The sequence below is a fragment of the Lissotriton vulgaris genome, chromosome 5 (genome assembly GCF_964263255.1).
Source record: "Lissotriton vulgaris chromosome 5, aLisVul1.2, whole genome shotgun sequence".
NCBI lineage: Eukaryota > Metazoa > Chordata > Amphibia > Caudata > Salamandridae > Lissotriton > Lissotriton vulgaris.
Window position 1 is genome coordinate 891,749,260 of NC_141693.1, and position 24,534 is coordinate 891,773,793.

A 24,534-nucleotide genomic window follows, 5' to 3' on the forward strand; every position below is an offset into this window, starting at 1 on the left:
CAGGTCTGTGACTTGGAGTGAGTGTCTGAAAAGTTTCAGTGCTCAGTCCATCATCTCCTTGTGTTTGCCAAATCAATGTTACATGTCGTAGAAGCTTCATCCAAATAAGGTGAATCCCAGAGATTTTCGCTTTTTTAATCCAGTTTAATCATCCACTGTTCTCCTGTGTAATACGTGCAGAATTCTTTGAGTACGTTATGGCAATTTTCTCTTACACCTATCATGACATTTTGTTGCACAGGTTAGAAAGTGCACTGCCTCATTCTACATGAGAAAGCACCACTAGGCTATCATTTGTGGTCCCTGATTAAAGTTGTTATCTACACTCTCAGCATACAAAAAACAAACACCACGTCATTTTATTTCTAAACTGAATATGGGTTGAGATAGTTGTACCGAAACTGATATGCCTTTTTGAATACTGACAAAACATACAAGGAACTTTCAAGATCTGGCTATAAACAGTTGTGGCTGCTTGTTCATGACTAGTTGTGACCATCAAACACCCCACAACACACAACATATGCACTTATCATACCATAAGAGGCTTTTAGTCGTAGCTCTTCATTCATTGGCTAGTTTGGGAGAGCTCCCTTCAAGAATTAGCTCAGTGGCCTATTAGTCATATTTTGGGACCATCCCATAGCATTTTGTGGATCTGTACATAAAGTCAGATTTTATTTCAGTTAATTAAAACTTTACAATAAAAAAAGTCAAAATAGACAATGTTAGTTCTAAAAAAAAAATCTCACATTAATTTTATTTATTTAGTATCTCAAAGGAGCAGCCACACACATAGATACCACGGGCGAGGCCATGTGGGTGACAGAATGAAAAGTTTTTGATTTTTTAGAAGAACATTCGAGAGCAGAGATAGTTGAATCGAGGTGAAACTACCTGTGCACATTATAAAAAATTTCCTTTGGGATAGAGTGGGTGGATTCAATAGCGCATTATATTTGTCATTAAAGGATAAGGTTACCGATTAACAAAGATTGTGGCTGCGATATGAGGTTGTTAAAAGTCGTTCTGCACTTTTCATATATTAAATAAATGTAGTCACAAAGATTACAGAGTGCCTGCAAGTGTAGATTTGATGCAGGTTAAAAAACATGCGTAGCCATTTCGCCATTCGAAAATAAAGTTTGTACAAATACAGAGGATATGCAGTAGTGATTCTGTTTAATTTTGCTAAGTCTGCATACCTTGGAAATCGGTGGTTGTGACCAGCGAGGGAGAAACCAAAGCAGAACCGCATTAATTTAAGTTTTCAGGAAAAAGGGTAAGAGCCTCCTTAATATTTTCATGGGCAGAACTACTTGTAGGTGTTGATGGTTAGCCAAGAGTGGCTTCTCCTTTGGAATGCTAATTTGTCGTTTTAAAACGCTAAATTATTCATGTTTTTATTTATTGCCCATTTAAATGCAAAAACAAGTGGCGTGGATTCCCAGACAGCCTGCCCTTGTAATGCCTCAAGTGCAGAGTCAAAAATAGATGCCGTGGATTTTGTCGATAATTCTCTCGCCTCGGTGCCCACTCTGATCAGCGATCACACTCGGCAACTCTGGGCATTAGCTTGCCTCATCTTCACTAACGGCCCCACCAGACCGCGGGGGATGCCTGGTCTCACCCTGGAGATACCCATTAAGGGACCATCTCTCAGGGAAGCCAGGAAGGGTTTCGCAGCGGTCGAAGCGCCTTGGGACCCTACGGGTAAGTAGTGCGCTATATAAATGCCTAAACATTTACATTTACATTTACATTTGTACATCACATTCTAGGGCCATTTCTCACTAAATGAGTGCATTTAATGAAGTTTCTTCAGCCCTCTTTAATTTAGGACAATACTTGAAGAAAGACTCTTTGAATTTTTGATCAATCAAACCAAAATTCATTCAGGTTTGGGCCTGAAAGGAATTTTTGGTCAGTTTGAGGAGCTGACCATAGATGTAGCATTGATAAATTGGCTAATCATTCCTGGGAAGGTTTTGAGGCTGTACGTCAGTGTGGAAATTAATTTGGCCTTGTCAACTCTAAGTACTAGGAGTAGAGGAGGAAATTGTATATTTTTTAGTAAAGTCTCGAAAGCAAAGCATAGAGAGGATACCATTTGTTTTAATGAGTCTTCCTATTGTCGATAACCTCCTCGTACGCTGAACCACATTCCTAGGTAATTGTAATTCGGTCAATTTACTATCTGGTTCTTATGGAGATGCCATGATCCCAGTTTGCCAATCCGTCTGTTGAAGACTACAATTTTATTTTGATTGTAGTTAATAGTCATATAATTTGCCTCACTGTATTGTGCTAGGACATTTGCTAACTTCTGTAGCCTCATACCTATTAGTTTAGTCGGAAATCGTCCTCTTTCTGTAAGAGGGAGATGAGAGATCCAGACCCTATTTTAGGCAGGTGTGTCAACAGCATCCAATTAGTGGCTGAGGTCAGTGATGTACAGGTTAAATAGTAAGAAGGCAAATACACATCCTTGCTTCAAGCCAGCAGTTGTCTAGTTCTTTGTTGAAAGAGACTGGTTTACTTTTAGTTTGACTCTCATCCAGGTAGCTGAATAAAGAAGTTGGATAGCTCAAAGAAGATGTTATGGGATTTTCCAGTCAGTCAGTCATTGCCATAGGTTTTCTTTTGTCTTGCCAATCAGCATGGCGAGGATGACCTAGTTGTCATTGGTGCTTGATGATGGACTGAATCCTGATTTATTGTATAAGCCCAGGTCTTTCAGTAGGAGGCCTATAGCGACTTGTTTGTGCTGTAAGACCCCTCTTCTAATCAGTTGTAGTATTAAGCTGTGCCATGAGTTTGGAATTGTTATTCCAGCCAGGCAGTATGAAGACAAGGTGTGAAGAGTTCATATCCCGAGTTCTTTACCGTGTTTATACAGGCCGAGTGCCAGGCCATTCGAGCCTGGTGCTCCATCAGCCCTGTTTGTATGAGGATTTCTCCTACTTGTTAGTGCCTGCATTCCACCGTGGTCGGGAAGGACTCTAGTTTGTTGCTGATAAGCATTCCTTCTCGAGCCAGGGAACCTCTGCAGAGGGTAATGATGTAATTGGTGCAGGCGTCGCATGGGACATCATTGCCTTCGGGTTGGATCTGATTTTGAGTCTTCTGATTGACCAGCTCCCAAAATTTGATTTGTTTTTATTTTTAATTTTTTTTGGCTTTCCAGATTCCTATTTTACATGGATCTTTCACCTTTTTGTGCTTAGGCTGCGTTCTCTGGGTCTTTTGTAATGGTCATAGCTCCTTATTTAAGTGCACTTCGAAGTGATTTTGTGAACCCCGAGTTAGCCTTTTGAGAAGCAAATGTGTGATTTGTTATGTCAGGAACTGTTTTGAGCCTAGCCAATGTGAAATGAAGTTTCCAGTTATCATACAATTATTTGACTTTGGAGCTTCAACGTATTCTCTTCCTTGTTTTGGGGGCTTTGCTGCAGCCAACTGTGGATATCCTTTCCAGTTTGAAGTTTGCACTTATGACAAAGAAAAGTGGTTACTTTCATATTGTTTCATGATAGAGAAGTTAGTGATGTAGTAAGTAGTGATGAATTAAATAGCCGAGAGGCTGCAAAAGTGTAGTAAAAAAAAAGCAGAGCTCCTTATGTAGTGAGTGCAAGAGATTGGTTGATCACTACAAAAGTGGCCATTTAAGGCGCAAACACTCAGACTGTCCAGAAAGGATAGAAGTGATCCGACAATTGTGTCCTTTCTCTGGTAACCTAATTCTTGCCACTGGATCTCCCAAATTGTGTTTTCCGTACGCTGGGGAGTTCATCTCATTATCGTGAAGGTAACACTTTGAAATTAAATCTCTGTGATGATCCAATAACGATCTTTGAATATAAGTTTCAACTCATTTAAAGTGGTAGTGATGTTTTTGATATTTTGTCTCTTATCTTTGGGCTAAGGTTGTGTATACAGATTGTTAAGAGCAGAGGCGTTATCTACTGGCCCACAGTCTTATTTTCAATTGAAATTGCAACAACAATGAATTTTCCTGTCTTGATTCTGTTTATTTTGACGTTTTTGGCCGTTGTTATATAAGTAGCTAAACCTCCTCATGACCCTTTTTTGTTTGTCCTCAGTGCTGGGGTGTAGTATTCGATGTAGGCAGGTAGAGGCTGCGATTTCGCTATCCAAGTTTCTTGAATTCACATTGCACTGTGGGATAGTAAACAGCAGGCTTCGTCTGAGTCTTGCATTATTTTGTTCAACCCCCACATATTCTAAGACTAATAAAGATGCTTCAATGATTAATTCGTTATTTAGTCGCTCAGCCTAGTTAGTGAGACAGTGGGATAGTATAGTATTTCATTTTTGTGTTCAACGCTTCTTCTAACCAGCCCCAGTCGAGCTGGTGACTGTCAGTCTTGGGGATTTAAGTAAACTTGCAGAGCCAACTTAATTTGTAATTACTGGTAATAATAGACTGTTTTTTGTGGAAAGTCGTTTGTTCAGGGCGATTGTATTCGTGGCTTTTGATGTCTTATTTGGTATGTGGGATCTTCTTATTGTTACTATTTTCTTTGGGCAGGGATCTAATAAGACTGATGGGTAGCGTTCAGGTGTTGAGCTACGGTAATTCCTCTTTCCATGAAGATGTCATGTCTTGATACTTAGCTATCTCCTCAGAAGCCCTAGTGATTAGGCTTCATTTTTTGCTGGGCTAACAGAAGTTCAGAACTGGATAGCTACAATTTGACTAAAAGTAGGATATTTTAAGCCCTTGTGAGCAACTATATGTTTTACTATGTTGCCTCTGTTCAGAATAATAGTTCTTGATACGTATTCTGGTTCAAAAATGGTGGGTGTTGAAGTTTTATTGGTTAGAGTGGAAGTGATTCACTCATTGATGGTAAATATCTTGCCCTTGAAGTCTCTGAGCTCTTTCATGTTCTTACCAATCCGGGATGCTATGCACTTTTCACAGCGATTGAACCCCACTTGTTGTTTCTGCAGCCAATTACTTGGTTTGTTCATTGTAGAGTGAATCCTCACTAGCCTGTTCTTCAATGAGGGTACATTACCGTAGGTCACCGTGAGTCTTGACCCTAGTTTGTTCCCAATATCTGGATCCTTTTTCAATACCCTGCAGTATTTGTTTAAGATGTTGACAATTTTCTGATTATCCTTACTTTATGTTAGAATTATCCTGACTGTGGTGTCATCCTTGTTATTATTTTTTACTAGCTTTGTTGACCAATGTTTTAGCCTGTGTCAGAGATTTTGTTCGATCCTGTCCTTGTTTAATATCTCTATATTTGTATCATCTGTGTAGGAATCTCAGTTCTGTTTCCTTGAATTTCGCTTCTATTTCCTCATCATTGGAGAAGTTAAACCACTTTCTTATAAATTCCCCATACAGGATTCTCTTTTTAAGTGAATTGAGGTGAAAGCTAGACCCATGAAGAATACTTTTAGTTGATGTCTGTTTCCAGTATAGGGTAGTTTGTATTTGATTATCCTGTATGTAGACTGTTACATCCAAAAATTGTATCTCCATGGTACTCATGTTGCAGGTAACTTGAGACCCACTTCGTTATCATCCAGAACCTCGAAGTATTCCAGGAATTCTTGTGCAGCTCCATCTAATATCAGGAATAGTCAATTAATCTAAGCCACAGTACTATTTTTGCAGTGTATTCCTAATTTTCCTCTCTCCAAGCTATGGTCTTCTCCCACCAACCCATGGCAAGGTTGGCATAACGTGGAGAAAAGGAAACTCCCATGGCTGTTCCACAGATGTGGGAGACTATCTGATGTTTGAAGAAAAATATGTTATTTCTGAGACATAGTTCGTTCATTTCCATCAGTATCTTAGAGTGCTGCAGTTCTTATATGTTCCTGTGTTGTAGAAAATATCTAGTTTCTTTCAGACTCAATTAATGGCTTATGAACATATTTAAAGACACTACGTCAATAGTTACAAGCAGGTATCCTTCCTGCCATACTTTATCTGCCAGTATCATGAGGAAATCTCCGGTATCCCTTATATAGGAGCTCAAAGTTACCACCATCGGTGCCAACAAGTGGTCCACATATGTTGCTTTTAAAAAAAATGTACTTACCCAAGGGGGCGATGTAGTGTCTTGCGAGTTTTATGACTAAACCCCTTTGACTCCTAATGAACTCTGTAGAGCTGTGACGTACGTGTCAGAGCGGGATGCAGTGAAAACATGTTTCAGAATGTTGGGATTGCAGTTACACGCAAAAGACTAAAGACAAGGCATACTAAGCCATGTGTGTGGCACAGTCATTGTCGGGTACCCAGGATGGGGAAAACGCTACAACAGGATCAACTCTTGTTGAGATGTCTAAGATTTTAATTGAGAACCTAAATTACGATGAATAGTCAATGGTGGCACGTTTCTTACAGATAATAGTGGCACAACTGGTGAGGTGAAATGCTATGGAATCTGATCATTACTAAAGAGGTTTGATCATTCAAGAATATTCTTGAGGAATGTGGTAGATATTTAATATATTTGGATCAAGATGTATTTGGTGTCCAAAGCTCAAATTTCAACCTCACATGTTTTACAGTGTCAGGAAATAGATTTTAGAACATAAAATTTGATGCACAGGTTTTGATTAGTAATTAATTGCCAGTAATGCCTTTTGGATTTGAAGGTTATTGTATATGCTTTTATATTTTATTGCAGAAGACGAGGCTAGTGAAGATCAAGAAGGTCCCTCGGATGCCGACTTTTGGAAGGGGCCTCTCCAAGAAACTGATGAAAAAACACGGTTAGTGGTCACATATGCAGCTGCCTACTTGGCCACTTCTAAATCTTAGTTTAATTCACTGAAGACACCAGAAAATGATTTTTCCACTGAAGTGGTAACTAATTGTGCACATTTTCTACATCAACTTGAAAAATGCTACCTTTCAACTCACTTTCTTCTATGTACTATCTCATTTTCTGTGAATCGATTCAGTAGGTTTTCATTAATGTATGACATATCTAGCTTTCTGATGGATACTTCTACACGGAGATTCCTCACCTTTAGAATCCTCACATTTAGAAAATTGCCAAGAGCCAGACTAGATCCAGACATTTTCTCAGCAGTGTTCCTGCATGCTGGTAAGTGGAACAGCACGGCTCCCCATTAGCTTCATCTTGCACTGGAGGTGACGACGTAGAGACGCATATAATTGCTACTCCTCTGCACTGACTTCAGTTCCAAATTTTGCTTGCCTTTGAATGCAAATCTAGAGCTCTGTTCTCCTGATTATCGGTTTTCAACGATTTCCAATTCAAATCTATTGTGAGACGGAATAATGTCCAATCCTAATACTACAGGGTTCGAACCATGGCATGTCAGAAACAGATATCGGTAAAGACCGACATGAGGTGTGCTTTTGTCTGGGGGCATAACACCTAGTTGTGCAGTGAGTGTGCCCTCATGTATCCAAAGGGGATTCTGGACCATGAAGCAAAACTGCAAATTGTCGAACTTTGGGAGAAGTTATGGACCTTGCATAAGTCTCACTGTAAGTCAAGGATACAGACCTGTTCCCAGTTGATTATCTAGACTGACCTTATTCCTGGTTTTAAGTTATGTATGTGTATGATTTCATGATGGTGGCTATGATTGTGTAAATGGATGGCTTGCCCTATTTCTATTTTTGTTTTAAATATCGCTCTTACGGAGGATGCCGATGGGTTGTGTTCGATACATTGGAGACAGCTGGTGAATGATGCCAGTAGTGTATTTATGCTCTTGCCCCTATGATAGTGGTGATGCGGCTTCTTGATTACTTAGCTGGTAATCACACCCACAGCCACTTTACAATATTTGCTGTGAATTACTGAATACACTGCAGTTAGTTTTATGGAACAGAGGCTTAGGAAGTGTCCAGGCTGCTATAATTTTATCTTGAAGTTGAGGATAGTGTTAAATAAAGGATCATATACCATTTACTTTTTGATATAGCTTTAGACACTTATGAAATGGAACCTTCCAGTCCTTTTTCTTATACACACAGATAATGTTTCCTAATTTCGTGATCTTTTAATCATGAATACTTTCTTCATATTGCGGTAACTTACTACAAACGTTCTGCTTCTCTGTAACGCTTTTTACTGTTTACTATGGGCCTGGTATATTATCACTGTATATTTTTATTGAGATGTTTGAACTTTGTAGCTTGATATTTATATCGCTGATGTCACTTATGTGGTATTTAATATTGGTGCATAAAATTGGATTTGAATATCGATAGGAACTTTTGGTACTGAACAGGTGATTTTGTTCTTCTTTGCACTTCATGTTTTCTTTTCACAATCCACACCTTTTTGACTTTGTTGCCATGGGGTGTTGGATATGTATTCAAATTTGAAACATAAAAATAGCTTTAAATTTATGTTTATTTTCTAGCACTGAGGAAGTCTGGGTAATAAGGCTGGATGAAACGCATGTTGGCTAGAAATGAAAAAGAAATAAAGAATAGTTTGTGGAAGCATATCAACAAGAATTAGCTCAAATTCTTGTGGGTACATGCAAGGTCTTTAAATTACAAATGTAACCTTTTGTTGAGACAGATCTTCAGGGTTGAAATCTTCAGGTGAGTCGATGTCCATAAAATAAAAGAAGATGAAGCGGGACTTGACCCCATCTTACCACTCTCTATCAAAAGAGAAACTGTGAGGGCATCAAGGTGCCAATTGGTCTTGTTCCTGATCCCAGCTTAAGGAGATATTTTCACAATTTATCTCGTTGTATCTCCTGTTTCCCTGGCCATCAGCAACACTGTAGTAAGTCACGGTCTTTAAGAAGGCCATGCTGTGTATTTTTGGCACACTTCCAGCTACTTCCAGCACTTATGCATGCCCTAAGGTTCTGCAAACGGTCTCTGGCCATCTTGCCACTGTTGGATCCATCCTGCCTATTGACTTGGCTGAATGAATCCTCATCAACAATTCTTGACCGACTAGTCCCCCCCTGTTCTTGTTCTGCAGATGCGCTGGGGCTCGGCGAGGGCGAGGTTGGTGGATCTGAGGTTTCTCTTGAGTACGTGGAAGGAGATTCCGTCGCTGAGATATAGGGGTCTTGTGTTATGGATGCATTTGTAGGCGTGGGTGATTATCTTGAAGGTTACTCTTTTCTCGACAGGGAGCCAGTGGAGGTTGTGCAGGTGCTGATGTGTTCCTGTCGAGGGATGCCGTGGATGAGTTTGGCTGCGGTCTGGAGTTTGCGAAGTAGAGACTTGTTGATCCCGGCTTTGAGGGCGTTTCCGTAGTCCAGTCTGCTGGTGATGAGTGCGTGGGTGATGGTCTTCCTTGATTTGGGGGGATTCGTTTTAAGATTTCGGGCATGGTCCATGGGGGTGGCGGGCTTCCGAGGGCGGTGGGCCACCAGGAGTTGTCCCAGGCAGAGGAGGAGGGTCCAAGGACGAGGACCTCTGTCTTCTCCGAGTTGAGCTTCAGGCAGCTGCTGCTCATCCAGGAAGCAACGTCTTTCATTCCTTCCTGGAAGTTGTGTCTGGTAGTGACGGGGTCCTTAGCGTTAGCGTAGGATACTATGCGGAGTCTGTGCCATCTGAGCATTGCGGTGAAGGGGACCATGTAGATGTTGAAGAGCGTGGGGCTTAGTGACGATCCTTGGGGCTCCGCAGTTGATTTCTGTGTGGTCATAGAGGAAGGGTGGAAGTCTGATTCTTTGGGTTCTGCCGGCAAGGAAGGAGCGGAGCCAGTGTAGGCGGTTCCCTGAATGCCGGCTTCGTGGAGTCTGGCCGTCAGGGTGCGTGGGAGACGATGTAGAAGGCTGCAAAGAGGTCGAGTAGGATCAAGGCTGCAGTGTGTCCTTGGTTGAGGAGGGTGCTAATGTCATGTGTGGCTGCGAGTAGAGCTGTCTTTGTGCTGTGGTTGCTGTGGAATCCGGATTGGGAGGGGTTGAGGATGAAATGTTCTTCGATGAGTTTTGTTAGCTGGACATTGACGGTCTTCTTGGTGACTTTGGCCATGAAAGGGAGGAGGGAGATGGGTCGGTAGTTCTTGAAGTCCATGGGGTCTGCTGATAGCTTCTTAAGTAGTGGTCTGATTTCCGCACTTTGCCCGTCATTGGGAAAGATGCCTGTTTCGAATGTGGCGTTGATGGTCCGTCATAGTTCCGGAGAGATGGTGGGGGCGGCTCTGTTGAAGATGTGTGGGGGAAGGGGTCTGTGGGGGGCTACTGAGTGGATGCCCTTCATTTTCGATGCAGTGTCTTCGGTGGTGACTAGGGTCCAGGAGGAGATGGTGGGCTGGCTAGCAGTGCTGGAGGATGTTGTGGTTTTGGAGTCAGGTGTCTGGTTGTTTAAATTGTCAAAGAGGCCCTTGATCTTCAGGTGGAAGTAGAAGCCGAGCTTGTTGCAGGGGTCCTGGGAGGGGGTTATGTCCTTGGTTTCGCTGGAGTGTTTGGTGAAGTACTGGATGATGATGAAGAGTTTCTTGGAGTTGCTGGAGTTTGCGAGGATCTTGTTCTGGACGAAGGTCCTTTGATGGATCTGATTCGTTGGTAGTATTCTGTCATGGTGTTCTTGTAGGTGGTCCGGTCTTCTGAGGTTTTGCTGTTTCTCCAGTTCTTCTTGAGACGTCTGCAGGTGCGCCTGGATTCTTGGAGGTCGGCGGTGAACCAGGTGGCCTTCCTGGGGTGCTGTGTGTTGGGATTACGTAGGGGTGCGAGCTCGTCTGCACAGTTAGAGATTCATCTGTGGAGTTCTTTAACTGCGAGGTTGGCATATGGGGGTACAGGTTTGGATGCCGTGGGTTTGTCGACATGGAAGTGTACGCAGTGGTAGTCCGTCCATAGGGGTTGCGTGGTGTGGCTGAAGTGGATGTTGTTACCTCCTCCGAAGATGGGGTCGAGTTTGTGTCCTGCATTCTGGGTAGGGGTGTTGACGAGTTGTTTCCATCCAAGGTTGATGAGGTTGTCCAGGAGGGTGGTGGAGTTGGGATTGCTGAGGTTGTCGAGGTGGAAGTTGAGGTTTCCGAGCAGTATGTAGTCCATTGAGGCGATGTTGTGGGGCACGATGAGGTCAGCGAATAAGGTGGTGAACGCGGTTCGATGTCTGGGAGACCTGTAGGCGAGGGTGCCTCTTAGGATTGTTCTTGGGCTGGTCTGGATCTGGAAATGGAGGTGTTTGGTGGCGGGTGGGCTGTAGCTTCAGCTGGAGGTCTTGAGTCGGAGGGAGCTCTTGTTCAAGATGGCAAGTCCTCCCCCTGGGAGGTTGGGGAGGTCCTTCTTCTGGATCTTGTACCCGTCAGGGATGGGGGTGGCGATGTTTGGGGCAGAGGTAGAGTTGGTCCATGTTTCTGTGAGGAAGGCGACCTCTGATGAGAGGGTGTCGAGTAGGTCCCATATCTCTACAGCGTATCTGTGCATGGAGCGTACGTTGAGGAGGATGCAGCTCAGGGCTTCAGAAGTGTTGGTATTTGGCGTGGGGGTGGTGGCCGTTGGGGTGCGGACGGTGGTGAAGGTCTGGCGGCAGTGATGGCAGGAGAACTGTCCATGGGTGGTGCTCCTCGTGCACAGCGGGCAGATGCTGTTTCTTCCGAGGTTGAGTGTGAGGAGAGCAGCTGAGTCATAGTGGTGGACACTCGGAGAGCCAGGGTTCCTGGCGCTGGTCGCGGATGGGCGCAGGCAGGCTTGCCTTTGGCACGCCAGCGACGCACCCACTGTGCTCGTCCGCCATTAAATAGGGGAGGGGGAGGGAAGCGCAGCTGAGAGGTGGCAAAGGGCAGGGGGGAGGGGCCGCGGGGGAAGCAGCGGCAGGTAAAACGGGCAGAGAAGTGGGCACAGTACAAAGGCACAAAAAAAGTGCAATACAAGCAGGCACAGTACAAAAAAGGCGCAATAAAGAGACAGTACAAGAGGCAGAATACAATACCAGGCGCAGACCGTCGGAGGGCGGCCTTGGACCCTGCCTACACAGGGCAGCGGCACAACAGCAGCGGCGGTGTCAGAGCGGAGCTGCAGGGGGAGAGACTAGGTCCCTAACCCAGGTGGTCAGGGGTCTTCCTGCCTATATGTATAGAAAATCACTATGGTTAAAACAATCACTAGCTCCATCATTGCCCTCCTGTGAATACCTTAGGATCAGCATCACCACCATTGACAATTCAACCTGCTCTGTTCACCACGTGGTGATAAGCATACGTTCATCGAACAGATCATGGAGTTTAACTCCTCTAACTATGACGAACATAACAACCAAATTGGTGACTTCAACATTCACTGAAATAACTCTAGCGACCCTCTCGTAAACAGCTTTAAATCCTTTCTCCAGGACCTCAACGATATCTAAGCCTACAACAGCCCAACCCATAACAAAGGGTTAATCAGCGCAAAAGAGAACTCCATATAAAGTGAATTCTCCTACTTTGTGACTGGACCGACCACCACTGGATCACCTTCCTCCTATCAGAAAAGGCAATCACCATCAAGGGTCGACCTGTAACAGCCAAACATTGGGTATGGGACACACACAACATTAACCCACTCACTTTTTGTCAAGACGTTCTGCGCCCACCCTCCTTCATGTATGACACTCATGACCTCACTGAATAGTACACCAATTCCATGATAGAAATAATGGACACCCTTGCCCCTATGCAACTAAAGAGAATCCCATCTAAAAGATCCAGCCCATGGTTCAATTGTAACCTTAATATAGAATGCAGATTCTTCAGACTTGCAGAAAGAGCATGAAAACATAACCTCTTTCTTTCCAATCTTAAACTTCGACAAAGCACCTATAAGGGTACATCAGAAGCTCCAAAGTTGCATTCTTCCAAAACCAACTTGAGTGGCCAAGAATGCAAACAAAAAAACTGTTTGAAATCATTAAAAAATCAGATGGCCTGGAAAAGGGACCCCCCCATCCCCCGGTTGAGTAGCGCGCTTACAATTCCCTGATTGATCTTCAGACAACAATGACGAACATAACAACCAAATTGGTGACTTCAACATTCACTGAAATAACTCTAGCGACCCTCTCGTAAACAGCTTTAAATCCTTTCTCCAGGACCTCAACGATATCTAAGCCTACAACAGCCCAACCCATAACAAAGGGTTAATCAGCGCAAAAGAGAACTCCATATAAAGTGAATTCTCCTACTTTGTGACTGGACCGACCACCACTGGATCACCTTCCTCCTATCAGAAAAGGCAATCACCATCAAGGGTCGACCTGTAACAGCCAAACATTGGGTATGGGACACACACAACATTAACCCACTCACTTTTTGTCAAGACGTTCTGCGCCCACCCTCCTTCATGTATGACACTCATGACCTCACTGAATAGTACACCAATTCCATGATAGAAATAATGGACACCCTTGCCCCTATGCAACTAAAGAGAATCCCATCTAAAAGATCCAGCCCATGGTTCAATTGTAACCTTAATATAGAATGCAGATTCTTCAGACTTGCAGAAAGAGCATGAAAACATAACCTCTTTCTTTCCAATCTTAAACTTCGACAAAGCACCTATAAGGGTACATCAGAAGCTCCAAAGTTGCATTCTTCCAAAACCAACTTGAGTGGTCAAGAATGCAAACAAAAAAACTGTTTGAAATCATTAAAAAATCAGATGGCCTGGAAAAGGGACCCCCCCATCCCCCGGTTGAGTAGCGCGCTTACAATTCCCTGATTGATCTTCAGACAACAAAACACTACCTAACTGCGAAACCGTTGCCTTCTTCTTTGCTGAGAAAACCATACTAATTGCTACAGATATTCAGAATGCTACAAAACAACTGCAATGTGACCCCTCTTGACTTGCCACCCCACTCAATCTGTGCGAATGCTCTAGAAACCCTCCCCACACACCCAAAAACAACACTGCCTGGTCTTCCTTTAAAACCTTTGAGAAAAATGACATCTTGAAACGTTTGACCTCTGTGAAATACTCCAACCTTTTGAATGACCTCCTTCTCTCAAGCTCTTCAATGAGTCCATTCTCCTCATACTCCCTTTATGGACGATGATTATGAATGCCTCACTCACCCAAGGCTCCATACCTAACTGCCTCAAAAGGGGCCAGGTTACTTACTCACAATTTAAAAAAAGAATCCCCAAACGCTGACCAGTCCGGGCCAAATAGCTACTGCCCTATCTCTAACATCCCGACTTTAGCCAAACTCCTAGAAAAATGCGTGCACTTACAGCTCCACAAGCACATTGAGCAATTCCAACTTCTCAACCAATGGCAATCTGGCTTCCGACCAGGTTATAGCACCGCAACGGCCCTGGTCCACATTGTTGATGATGCCCTACGCTCATTCGACCAAAACAATCTTGCCTACTGATCCTACTTGACTTGTCAGCGGCATTCGACACAGTCAATCATGATACCCTGCTGAACCTTTTAGAACACAGGATGGGCCTCTCTGTTATCGTGCTAAAATGTTTTTCCTCTTTCCTTCACAGTAGATCCCAGCGCATTCTAATCAACCAAGCTCTTTCCGATCAGTCACCAGCGCCGCTGGGTGTATCCCAAGGTTCGATTCTCTCCTCGACATTGTTTAATACATGGAATCCCTAACCAAAATCCTCAAACTTGCAAATGTCTCCTGCCACATGTATGTAGATGACACCCAGCTATACATGAAAATTGCCTCCCCCGATGACATCAATATCCTCAACAACAGCCTGATAACAATGCAACATTGGTTGGCTCTTATCCACCTCATGCTCAATGTTCTTAATACAGACTTCCTTTTGAACTCACTGCCTGCCATCGCCCCAAGTATCAAAGACTGGCTCCCACATTTCACTGCCTTGAACTGTACCCCACACCTCATTGACTCTGCCAAATCCTTAGGTATTACCCTGGACAATGCCCTCTCCATGCAAAAGCACATCAATGCTGCTACTAGAGAAGCCAACCTTCAACTGCACGCTCTAAGGAAACTTAAACCTTTCTTCCCCTTTGCAGACTTCAAAATAGCAGTTTAAGCTCTTGTACTAGTGAATTTAGATTATGGCAGTGCCTCACTTGAGGGCCTCCCGAAAATCACACTTGCCACTTGGAAAGCTGCAGCCAGGCTCATCACCAGATTTAATAAAAGTGATTATATCACTTCTGTCCTTCACTCACTGATAGGCTAGCTTATGAGGCTAGGATCCATCTCAGAATTGCATGTATGACCCATAAAGCACTGCACCACAAGACCCCATCTTACCTGGACCAGAAACTGACCCTATACAGTGGAAACAGACCTTCCAGAAGCACAGGCTCCCTACTACCTAAAACACAAAAATGTAACAAAAAGAAAACCTACAACAGATCCTTCTCAGGCATTGCCCCTTAAATCTGGAACTCTCTCCCACTCGAGATCAGATGCAACCCTTCCACATCCATCTTCAGGAAAAAAGTAAAACTTTGAGCGACTAAATTCCTCTCTCACTGAGGACAATCCCCACTCTCCACATAATCAACTCTCCCTGCTTGTGTGTTGCTGTTTTCTGCCATTCTTTTGCACTTACAACCCTGTTCCAAGTTGTTTCTCCTGCGCTACCCCGCAAATCTACACAATGTTCCTATCACCTATAAGACTCTGTCCATGCCAGTATGTGTCTGTTTGTTTATCACCATTTGCTTAGGTGACAAACTGTGCTTTTGTATACTTCCTAGCATTTTGGAACATACCTTCCATTGCTATTCTTGTTAAGCGCTCTCTTGTAAAGCGCTCTGTCACCCGGAAGGGTCTTGTTTGCGTTATATAAAACTCTAAATAAATAAACAGTATTATTAGGAAAGGTTCCACACGATTCTCTTTCATTATAAAGGGTAGTAAAGTGGGCAACCCACTGCTTAGTTGGAACAAATGAATCAGATTGGGATACACTCAGTCTGCAACCGGAGGCAATCATTCTCCAGAAGGCTTGAGTCTCCTTCCTTGCCAGTGTGGCAGTGAGTTCAACCCTTTGGGCACCCTCACAAGGTCTTCTATTGGCCCTCAGAGGTGACTTATAGGCCTTTCTGGCAATAGGTAATTGAGTTTTTTCACCTTTTCTAACAGCTTCGATCAACCCTTGCTTAGCCACTCTACATTCCCTTGTGAACCATGGACAGGATATATTTATGTTGGGTTTTCATCTAAAACAAGTCGCAAAAAACGATCTTAGAGTGGCAAAAACCTCAGAATGTAGCAAAACAAAATTACACCAATCAAAATCAGCTAAAACATGCAGGTAAAAAAAGACAACAAAAGCTTGGTAATTTCCGCCCAGTAGTGAAACATTGTTAATTATGTCAGCCCACTTTACATTCCTAAAGTTGTTAGTAATTGTAATTGCCATTGAGCAAGAGTCCATTTCACATTCCTGAGGTGTAAGAAAAATATCAACAGAAAAATATAAAACCAAGGCATTATGATCACTATCAGGCCGAATATAAGCTTCATGAACCTATGAAGGACCATAGTCTTAGGTCCAAGAAGATATCATTTATATGACTTGAAGATCAGCCCCTTTTAAAGGTTGGTTTGGCAGGATGATCGGATTTAGAACACCCATTGTTTGCTCATAACCCATATTCTAAAGTTAATTGTATAGGAACATGGATTATACCTTTGAAAAAGCAATAAAGAAAATAAAAAAAACATATTCTAAAGTTAGGTGGAAAAGCTTGTTGGCCCCCTTTGACCATGTTTTCACCGGATTACCCAATAACTCTGGGATTCCCTACTCCTCCTGTTATGTTACGTTAAAGAGGTTTTTTGAGCGCATGAATACCCAGGGGTGTCTCAGCACTGGTTCTGCTAAGTATGGTCAGGGAAACTAGTAGAGATTATTCCTAAACAACCAGCTATTCAGTTCTTTCCTAAAGGCTAGCACGTTTGGCAAAGATTTGAAATAGAAGGGGAGAAGATTCCAAATTTTAGCCGTGCAGGATACCAACCTTTTTCCACCTTAGTTTGGCCATCTGGGGCCACTAGTTCTTTTGCTCCAGAGGAGCAAAGATTACCTCTAGGTTGGTTACGTTTGAAGTTTTGTTTAAAGTAGCCAGGACCATTGTCATGTAGCACCCTATAAGAAATACTCCACTTCTGCTAATAGCAAAGATGTGAACGGCTCAAAAGGTTCAAAGTATGTATTGCAATCCCCAGCTAGGATCACAAGCCATTCGTGCTGTATTAAATCAAGAAGAGTCAGAAGAGAATGTAATGTTTGAGATTCTACATTATCTTCAACAGAGCGACCATAGATATTGATCACAGCAATATGTCAGTACTTCACTTTAGGAGTGTTCCGCAAGGTCAATTTAATATCCATAGTGTCCCTGGTACCGAAGTCAAGTATTTCAATCTTACAGATAATAGTGGACTTTGCTCAAATTAAGAGTCCACTCGAAGCTCGCCCAAAGCTAACAGGGGTAGTATTACTGTAGAATGCTAAGTAGCCGGGCCTAAACTCTGGTTGCTTTGCCCACGTTTCCTGGAATAAGATGACATGCCTACTGTAGATGAACTTCCCCGTTCTAAACCTGAAAGTTTTGACTGGGTACCTGCAAGGTTCCAAGAGTCCAATTTTACTGGTTCAGATATAGCCCTTCCTCAGGGGCAGCCGATGTCTGTGTAAGAGCCATCATTTTGCCCACTACCCTGTGGGTGTACCTGCTGAAGTCAATCAATGTTGGAAGCCTCCAGGGAGCAAGGTCATTGAGCACGATTATTTGGGAGTTGAACAGATGTTGGCTCTAAAGAGCTTATTCTTTTGGGTAAAAATTTGTCTTGTAGGTGGCGTTTTAAACGAATGGGAGAGCCACTATTCGGTGCTGAACTAAGCTCCATGCGAATTAAGCCATCAACTATAGCATTGCTCACATTCTCCCCTCAATGCAGTCTGTTGTACTCAGTAGTGGCTGGCAGGGAACGAGAGTGGAGGGGTGGGAGAGGGTCGCGGGGTTATAAAATAAAAAACACTTACCTTTTTGCTGCGTCTGGAGTCCTTTCTCGTCCATGTCCCTTGTTGTGACGTTGTCTCTCTGCTGAAAGCACACAGGCCCCCGCCCCCAAGCCAATCAATGCTGCAATGCAGCGTTGTGATCTGAGTGCCGTGGCACAGCACTCTGGCAGGGAATGGGAGGCTGGGCATGTTCCCCACCAGGCTGTGTAATGCAGCCAGGTGGGGGAACATGTAAAGTGCGCAGGACTGCTTGGCTGAGCAGTCCTGCGTGCTTTGAAGTGCAGCAGCCACTCCTCCTCCCAGACGTCACTGGAGTCTCAGCCCCACCCAACATGGCCCCCCCAAAAAAATGTGTAACAGAAATAACTTCTGTTATTATCATTTTTTTTTTTTACACTGTTCCGGCGAGCAGTGGGACGACGCTTCTCCACCGTAGCGGAGGAGCCTTCACTGGTTCTACTATACTTCCTCACATATCTTGTTGCAATAACAATGTCTTCCCGCATCACAGATCTACGGGCATGTCCGAGCCACTGAATTGTTTTATTAGTCCGTGATTACAGCTTCGAAGGTCAGTAGATAAGTGTTTGGGGACATTTGTCAAAAACACTTCACTGCTCAGTTGCCTGCCAAGAAGACTATCTCTGGTGACCATAGATTGGTGGGGACTAGGTGTTCTTAATGGGGGTGCGTAATTCGCTACCTGCATTTCCAATTTGGGTGCACTATTATTTTCCAACCTACCTCATGATCGGTGGGATTACTTAGGTCCTAACATTTGGAGCAAAATTATCTCTCATATTACCTTTTCCAGAGGTTAGATTCACGTTGGGACCGTCATAGATGAGACTTTCTGCCTCAAGTAGTTTTTTTTTCTGTTGGGATGGAGTCTCTGGGCCATGGCAAAGCTTGAATACCCATATTGGGAAAAGTTTGAGCCTGGGGCACATTTCTGTGCCCCCCAATTAAAGTCTCAAGAAGCAAACCCATTGTCCCTACTTTCCCTGTAAGGCGATGCACAAGTGAAGTTACAACAGTTTTTAGCCCCGTGATTTCTGTTTTAAATTGGTTGAGTTGTGCCACAACCTCCCCCCCTGTGTGTTGGTACGTATGCTGTTGCAAGTGTCTGGTGAAGGATCAATTTGCGGGGGCAGCATGCAACGCATCATTCTCAAATTCCCTCACAATTTGAAATTTATTTGCGCACTCAACCAATATAATTTCAGGGGTGGGTTCTTGAACTTCAGTGGTGCTCCGTAGGGCTGTTAGACTCACTGATTTGCTGCTTGGGTCCTGGAGACTGGCTTGATGGACTAAGACGTCCATCATATTGCCCCCTCTCTTGCACCCACATGATTTAACCAGTTAAGACTTAATGTCTCCCTGTATACCTTTTGCTGGACTTTTTTTTCTTCTCACTTGTTTTTAATCTTCATCTAGGGCACAATTCGCTGACACATGCTTTGCCTGCTTCCTATCCTTTCCCACATTTTATCAGTTTAACAGATATTTCTGATCTTCCGATCAGCACTTTTGATCTCAGGTTTCCCTTCTAAAGTGACACATTCAAGAAAGAACAGTTTTCTTGAGAATAAAGGGCATAGCAGAAGTTTTATTTCACAATAAACAGCCTATAATTATATTTACCCACTTGAAGCAGTTTTAAAACATAGATATGTTTTTACATTAGGCTCAGTAGTCTTGAAACTTGCTCTGAGCATAATAATTAAAGTTGTGTATTCCTCCCAGTTAGTGTGATTGCTAGGAAAAAAATAAATATTATTTTTGGGTGAGAGTTATATGATTGCTGCGTCTCTTGTTTTTATTAATCTCAAGAGATAATCTTGCTGGTAATTAAGGCACGATTTCAGAGACAGAATTTTGGTAAAATCAGCCTCGCATCGACGCACTCATAAAGAAGCTTACGTGAGTTCCTACTCAAGAACACAAGAATCCCTTGAATATTGTACCTTTTATTGTGTCTACAGAATGCAAGAGGTAAGATGGGCATGTGTGTCATCGGTGTGGTGCTCACATTCTTGTTCATGAAAGTATCGTTAATGTAGTTGTTTCCTGCCGGAGCATTGGATTCACAAGTACTGTGCACAGGCGATAAGATGAACAATGCTCAGTAACAAGAATGAATCAGATTGCTGAATTATAAGGATTTCCAACCAACTGGTTCGCAAAATCAACCATTAAAAGTTTGATTGGCCAAAACCTAAATAACGAAGAGAATGAGGCAATAGCGAGCTTATTTATTTTATTATTATGGCATTAAAAAAAAACTGTATTTTACAAAGGGTAAGGCTAGAGTACGTGTGAGCACTATATTTCATGTTACTGGTTGAGAGGTAGGTCCTCTTTTTATATCTAAGCCCACCCAGCACTTACTAATTGCAGAGTGGGGGGCATAGACTCGGCCCTAACGAATGCCTCAGACTCACGGCTGATTAGGCAGAAACATGTTGGCATAATTATTTGTACAGTGACGCTTACAGGCCCTTAAACCGAAGTATGCCTCCTCCATTACCCCATGGTAATCTTTTAATCAACCAGGGATAGCACCAAATTAAGGGATACGTTAGTGGATTATCCCATGGTTTTTTAAAGTCATAAACTGGACCTTAATCATTGTCCTGAGAGAAGAAATATTTAAGAACTCCCTCAGAAAAGCCCCATTTTGAGGCGAGTCCTCTCTGGTAGTAACATCTTACCAGGGTGGGACGAGGTGGCAAATGATGAAGCTTGTCACATTATGTGAGTGAGCCATCCTCGTCCAATTCTTGGAATTGCCTTGAATTTAGGTAACAACAAACAACTAGCAGCACACAGAGAGCTCATTGTGTCTCTGGTACTAACCTGCTGACTTGCTGATTAAGCAAACAGCATTTCTCTGAGGGTATCACACCAATGAGTGTGTTTATTTTGAGTTAGTAAGGGGAGACGTGAGCCCCATAACGCACCTCTTTTCTCCCCTTTGTGATAGTGTGCAGGGGTTATATGCAGCTCCACCCTGTTCCTTTAGGGATGGACCAAAGCCAAAATGGAGTTGCATGGTGCCTCTTAGCATGCGCGGAAGCACTGCCAAAAAGAAATTATAGATTCACCCTGGGGGTATTCTAAAGGTGGGGAATCTGCAGTTAAATGAGTATCCACCAGAACGAGCTATACTGAAGGTAAGTAACTTATTCATATTGTAGGAAACTGCTTGAAGCCTGTTTAAATATTTGTGAAAGACTGTGCAATCTATTTTGTGGTCTGTTTAGCGTTTTCTTAAGTCAGGAGACTTAGTTGTGGTAGAAAAAATTGTAAGCCTAGTCAACCCACAGGGATGACAGCAATGAACCTGAAAGAGGTAGAAAATACTCATTTCCCACCAAAAAGTGGCAATTTTTACCTTTGTGTTTCGTAATTGAATTAATGAACCTCTACCCTTTGTCCCCTAACAATAACACCATTAATGCTTACCCTAAATCAAACCCTGCACTAGTAGCAGGATTTACTTCACCTAGTGCAATGATCTGTCGTCAATTTAGTTTGATACTGATCCCCCTCCCCCAATAGTCAGGGCAAATACATTTCTGTGGTGCCGCCTAAATGTAGCTACTGGATAACCAGCAACATACGCAAACTGTTTTAACTGACCATTTAAGATTAATTTCAAGATTGTGTGTTATAGAATGAGTCTGTTTTAGAAATGTCCATGCAGTGTAATAGTGTTAAGTGAGTATATTCAAAAATAGAAAGTAACCCCTTCTTGAAGGGAGCAGTTTACAGACTGTGTTACTAATGTCACTTCAGTAGTGTCATGACTCAGAGCCCTAAAAATGTGCTGTCATAGGTTTTGCTGCTAGAGACCCACGACTCCCATACCCTGCACCTTCTCACAAGTACTTCTCAGCCACTATGTCCTATACCAGGAGGTGGATCAGAAGCAGAAAAATGTTCTCATTTTTCATTCTTGTTCCAAAAAGAAGACAACGCTTGACCACTCTAGAGTCTATATTATCCAGAAAATATTATGCATTCAGTCTCTTAATACTTGTCCCAAAAACACAGATGGCAACAAAGAAAACACTCCCATTTCGAAGCAAGTCTACCATACCCTGAGCTGTACCCCTTTTAACCCCTTTTGCACCGCTCTATCAATTTATATTTGTTTGCTCTATGTATGCATGCATACTTGCTTGATTATTTGAGCCACAAAGCCATGTGCGAATGAGGCTCAGACTATTTTTGTTATGTTAAGGATGATAATTTGTGTTTTAAGCATAGTATGGGAGAGGGTGTGTTCCTTTCTTGAGAGAGTAAATTATTTTGAGTACTTCATCTGTATTGGAAAGCACAAATGTTTGGAGAAAGAACCTATTTGATGAGAGCGGAGAAACTCACATTTCTGTGACTTTGTTAATTGGAATACGGATGCCATACTCCTACTCATTATAGAACTGACAACGGTTAGAGGTTTGTGAGGGGCAGAATGATGGATTAGGTTTGAGGCCAGTCAGACAGTTGAGCTTGGACACCACTGCTGTTGTGTTTTCTGAGTATATATTTGTTTTTATCTAATTGTCTGACTTGGTATGGATGTATGATGTGTGGACCTCTTGTATGCTTTCTAAGTTCCCACACCGAAAGACCTTTTAGATATATTCTCGACCCAAGCTCCTTTTTGTGCCTTATGGGGGACTCTTACGTTTAGTATTATCCTTTGGTTTACATACCTATGAAGTTTCCTACGCTGGCACATCGTCCTAAGTTTTTGTATGTGTTAAAAGAAGAACATTATCTTTAATAATTGGAACGTAATTAAGTTGCTGTTATCTGAAATATGCCTATTTTGAGCAAATGTAATGTTAACTAGTTTTTATGTTTACTGTTGCAAATACTTACATGGACTCATTTTCCATGGGGTTTCTTTTTTCTTTTTACAGGGAAGAAGAATTTGATGAATATTTTCAAGACCTGTTTCTATAAATCTTTATATAAATGTATTTTAATTTCTTTTGTGAAACAATATTAAAATATTTAAACCACTGTCATTTTTCTTTCAACTACTGTATGTTGTCTTATGGACAGAAGATGTTTTTAGCATTCATTGCTCTTTACAATTGTATGTGTTAAAATACTCAGTATAGAGTCATTCTGGTTGCATGTTTTTTGTAGAATGCTGTGGCAGCTGAAACAAATTTAGTGTGCTTATTCCAGAAAGATAAACCTAAATGCTGACCAAGTGCATCAGCCATGAAACTAGCAGTAACATCTCCTTTACAACCCTAGCCTTGTTAGATTAATGGCACTGGCATACTTCATGTTTATAAACCTACATCTCTGGTAATATCTTTAACTTTGGATGGGTTTACTTTTATCGAATAGATATAAGCAGTTGTCAGATTTCCCACCTATCAGAAGTAATGCCAGTATCGGAATATAAGGTACACTTTACAGTGGATAAATATGTTGTATTTAATTGACATATACTGTTATGGCCCTTTATAGAGTACCTTATCCCAAGGCACTTGCTGAGCACACAGCAGAGTGGTAGGCTGTAGTAGCTTGATCTCAATTGGTGCTGGGCCATTAGCCCCGTGACAAGATGCCTGCAGATTGTTTTAGCACTCAGTGTCAAGATGGCTGCAGATTGTTATAGCTCTGGTAACTTGGTTCTCTCTTTTATTAACTTAGTGCCCACAGCTAAGTGTCAACACCCTGTTTTGTGGGGCTTGAAAAAGAAGCAGTAGATCTTTGATAACAATGTCTATCTCCTACAGGAGACATCAGTGAATTTGTAAGCTACTGTGTCCTTCCTCTCCTGGGAGCTACAGAAGTCTTCGAAGTCTGATGGTGGTTGCTATAATATGAGGTCTGAGAATGGTCCTGCTGGCAAATGCCTGCGAGAAAGAGGTCCTGGCAGCAAGTTGTTTGTAATGGTAACATTTTGGAAATGAACTTGAGCAGAAACACTTCCAACAGTATGTGGTTTACCCAGGCATACGTAGGAGATACTTTTGAGAGACAGAACAAGTTTTGTGACTCAGACATACAAAGCAAATCAACAGTACAGAAATAAGTAATAAAAGGATCAATACGTAAATATAACGTTTGTAAAAGAAGACAGATACAGTAGGTTAGAGTTATTATTCAGACCTAAAACTATCTTGAGCAATTTCAGTAGCAGAGTAAGGCAAGATGGCCGACAAGTTTATCAAAGCCTAGTATTTTCATCAAGTCGAAGTAGGAGGCCTTGGCGGACGAGCCGCCACTGGACTGGACTGGCTAATAGTGGAATTGGAAGGTGAGGAAAAGGTCCTTAAGATCAAAGTTGTCTCCTGCCATCTTGTGTTTTAGCTCACAAAGGACTAGAGAAGAGGCTTTTTCCTAAAAGCACAGAAGTTTCACCACACTGAATTCAAAGGAAAGGTTGTATGTGTGACCAAGATATAGATTTGTTTAGGATAACCTACAAATATGTCAACTCCCCTTTGAAAATCCATTGCTTGTACCACTGACATTTCAGAGACAATTGGAACCATGGAGGAAGAAGAAGCCTCCATTCTTGCAACATGAATATGTACTGAAAAAGCCGGAAACAGGTTGAACTTGATATAGTTTA

The 24,534-nt window shown here is 42.5% G+C and overlaps 1 protein-coding gene across 3 annotated transcripts in view; it reads left to right on the forward strand.

Annotated features, from left to right (window-relative positions):
- LOC147711757 (protein FRA10AC1) overlaps nucleotides 1-22,957 on the forward strand; it is a 354,287-nt gene extending 331,330 nt beyond the window's left edge. For all 3 annotated transcript variants that reach the window (XM_086922478.1, XM_086922479.1, XM_086922480.1), the window contains exons 14-15: nucleotides 6,681-6,765; nucleotides 22,856-22,957. In XM_086922478.1, coding sequence (XP_086778604.1) covers nucleotides 6,681-6,765; nucleotides 22,856-22,898 — 128 coding nt within the window. In that variant the 3' untranslated portion in view covers nucleotides 22,899-22,957. The remainder of the gene's footprint in view (nucleotides 1-6,680; nucleotides 6,766-22,855) is intronic.
- The last annotated feature ends 1,577 nt before the right edge of the window (nucleotides 22,958-24,534 follow it).